The sequence below is a fragment of the Alligator sinensis genome, unplaced genomic scaffold (assembly GCF_000455745.1).
Source record: "Alligator sinensis unplaced genomic scaffold, ASM45574v1 scaffold1463_1, whole genome shotgun sequence".
Lineage (NCBI taxonomy): Eukaryota > Metazoa > Chordata > Crocodylia > Alligatoridae > Alligator > Alligator sinensis.
The window spans coordinates 140,331-143,117 of NW_005842628.1; the positions used below are offsets into that span (position 1 = coordinate 140,331).

The following is a 2,787-nucleotide window of genomic DNA, read 5'->3' on the forward strand; positions in this document are numbered from 1 at the left end:
AGGGGGGGCGGGGCCATATAGAACAGGGGTCAATGGGGCTTGGGGCAAGTGGAGGGTCAAGCCAGGCAGAGCAGGAATTGGGTGGGCTGGGGGGGGGCAGGCGGGGGTGTCCCCCATGGTCCCCTCCCCCCTCCTCCAGCCCTACCCCGACCCCTTACTTATGGCACTGGAGCACTGGTGCTGCGCTGTCTGGCAGGCCTCGTGTTTAGCACCAGGGAAAGGGGCCAACCATAGAGGTGCTCTGGCAGCTAGAACGTCTCTGTGGAGGACCCAGCCTCCGGTTGCCCCGCTTTTTTAAACTTTGGATTTTTTTAGACCCCTGGATATCCAGGGGTCTAATTTTCTCTCTGTGCTGCAAGTTCGCAGTGTGGGGAACATTTTTTCATTCCCGCATGTGCCTTTTGCCCCGTCTCAAAAGGGTTTGAGACGGGGCAAGAGGCATGTGCATGCTCGTCCGGATGCACCTCTTGGGTCCAGGGGTGGGGCACACATGCCCCTTTATATACATATATGTATTATATAGTCTATATGTATACATGTATGAGAGAGCACAAGCTCTGTGGCCTGAAGCTCACTTCATCAGTTGCTGTGAAAGGCCATGCAGAAAACAAGAGCGGAAGAAGAAGAGAAAAATGAGAATACACCCCTGCAAACATGCAACACACATTTGCATTTTTTTTGCAACAGCATTGCATTGTTGACTAATACTGAGTTTGTCATCCACTGTAAGCACCCCTCTCTTCCTTAGCTATGTTAGAGCCAAACCCATCATGTGCCATTTCATGTTTGTGCATTTCTTTTTATTTCTTTGTTTGTAGCACTTTATATTTGTCTTTGTTAAATGTAATCTTGGTGACTACGATCCAGTCCTCCAATTTATAAAGACAACTTTGGATTTCAATCCTGTCCCCTAAAGTTTTGATATGCTCACCCACCTTAGTGGCATCTACAGGTCTGACCACCAGGGATCCTGGTTTACTTGAATTAAAAAAAAAAATCCCCAATTTTCATATTTAAAAAAATAACCCAAAATCCACATTTGTCCATGATTAAAATGAAACATCACTACTATATAAACCTGCATATAGTGGTGTTTCGTTTGAATAATGGAAAAATGTGGAGTTTGAGTTACTTTTTTAATCTGAAAATTGGGGATTTTTTTTTGTTGGAGAAAACCAGGATCCCTGCTGATCACCATATTCTCTGTCCTTGTATCCATACCATGAATAGAAATGTTAAGCAGCCTTAGCCCAAAAACAGACCACAGTGAAACTCCACTTAAGACTTGCTGCCAGATCCATTATTAGGTATGTTTTCCTAGCAATAAATTTGGCTTTATGTAATTCGTTAATGTCGTTTATTTTTGACTGAAGTATCCTGGCTCTTAAGCTCTTTGTTGTAAGATATTTCCTCTCTCCTAGAATCACACTATATGTGATAGCTGTCAATTCCTCTCCTTTATGTGACAGAAACGGAAATTAGCTGTAGGTTGTCCACTCCACTTGCCTGCTGGTGCAAGCAAATGCATACCAAATGAAAGTTTAAATTCTAGAGAGAGTTTTTGGAAAACTACTATTTAATTTGTTTACTATTTTTGCAATAATTTTATCTCTAGATTAGTGCTAATGTTACTTTTCTTTTCTCTTTGGTACTTTGCAGGTAGTTATTCGCCGGCTTCCTCCTTGCCTAACTAAAGAGCAGCTGGAGGAGCAGCTGCATCCTCTACCTGCCCATGATTATTTTGAATTTTGCACTGCTGATCCCAGGTGAGGAGACGTTGTTTCTTAGTGTTAAGAAGAAAAGAGGTTTTTCTGTGCTTTTGCAAGCAACCTGTCTAAGGTACCTTGGGCATAGTCGCATACAAAATTGCATCTTTTGTCCCCAGAACCTCTATCTTTTTGTTTTGTTGGTTACCTAGATTTTGCTTTTTTTTATGCAGGGAACTTTAAGACAGAAAATTATCATCTTGTTGCTGAAAATACTCAAGTTCTGTTCCAGTTTTCACTGGTGAAGTAGAAGAGAGCTTTTCCTCAATTTATATTATGCCTTCCTAATGCTGAAAAGAGCAGAGCTGGCCAAATGTTCATTTGAATTTAAATGAACTCCTTAATTGCTTCCACATTTACATTAGCTTTTTATAGACTTTCAAAAATATAGTTTTATTCTCATGAATATTTTAAAAAGCAAACGTTAAAGATACACAACTGGTCAGTCAAGGGTAGAGCTTTTATTTCTTTCAGTATATTTTGTAATTATTTCATTGGCAATTTAAGAATAATGAAACAAAGGAAGTTTACTAACTATTTGTAGTGGGCGGTATCAACCAAGTTAAGAAAACTTTCTAACAAAACAAGTTTCAGAAAGGGAGGAAATAGAACAATTAAAGTAACTGAAACACTTTTAACATTGTCATATTGCATCTGTTTGGATGTTGAAGTCACAAAGTATGTATCATAGGGATATGTATGCTTAACTATATGCTGAATTATCTCTCTAGCCAACCCATGTATGTACCTCTGGTCACAATTCTGGAATGGTTTATTAGAGCCTGTGACTCCTAAAGCTTGAACCTTTCAGAAATATAATCACCAAGCACATTCAAAGAGATGGGGGGGGGGGGGGGGGGCCATGCCAACAGCCAAATTTGGCTTGTCATATGCATAACATCAGAAGCTTTGGTACCAGCAATACGTTACCAGTGAAAAATTAGGCAGAGAGCGAGTTTAGGCACCTGCAGCGCTAGGATGGGTTTTTTGAGCATGTGTTAGCATCTGTATGTTGTACTTC

The 2,787-nt window shown here is 40.7% G+C and overlaps 1 protein-coding gene across 4 annotated transcripts in view; it reads left to right on the forward strand.

Annotated features, from left to right (window-relative positions):
• The window catches only part of UPF3A (UPF3A, regulator of nonsense mediated mRNA decay), a 53,540-nt gene that overhangs the window by 8,629 nt on the left and 42,124 nt on the right, over window positions 1–2,787 (forward strand). For all 4 annotated transcript variants that reach the window (XM_025215178.1, XM_025215175.1, XM_006033393.3 and 1 more), the window contains one exon: window positions 1,660–1,766. In XM_025215178.1, coding sequence (XP_025070963.1) covers window positions 1,660–1,766 — 107 coding nt within the window. Of the gene's footprint in view, window positions 1–1,659; window positions 1,767–2,787 lie in introns of those variants that run through there.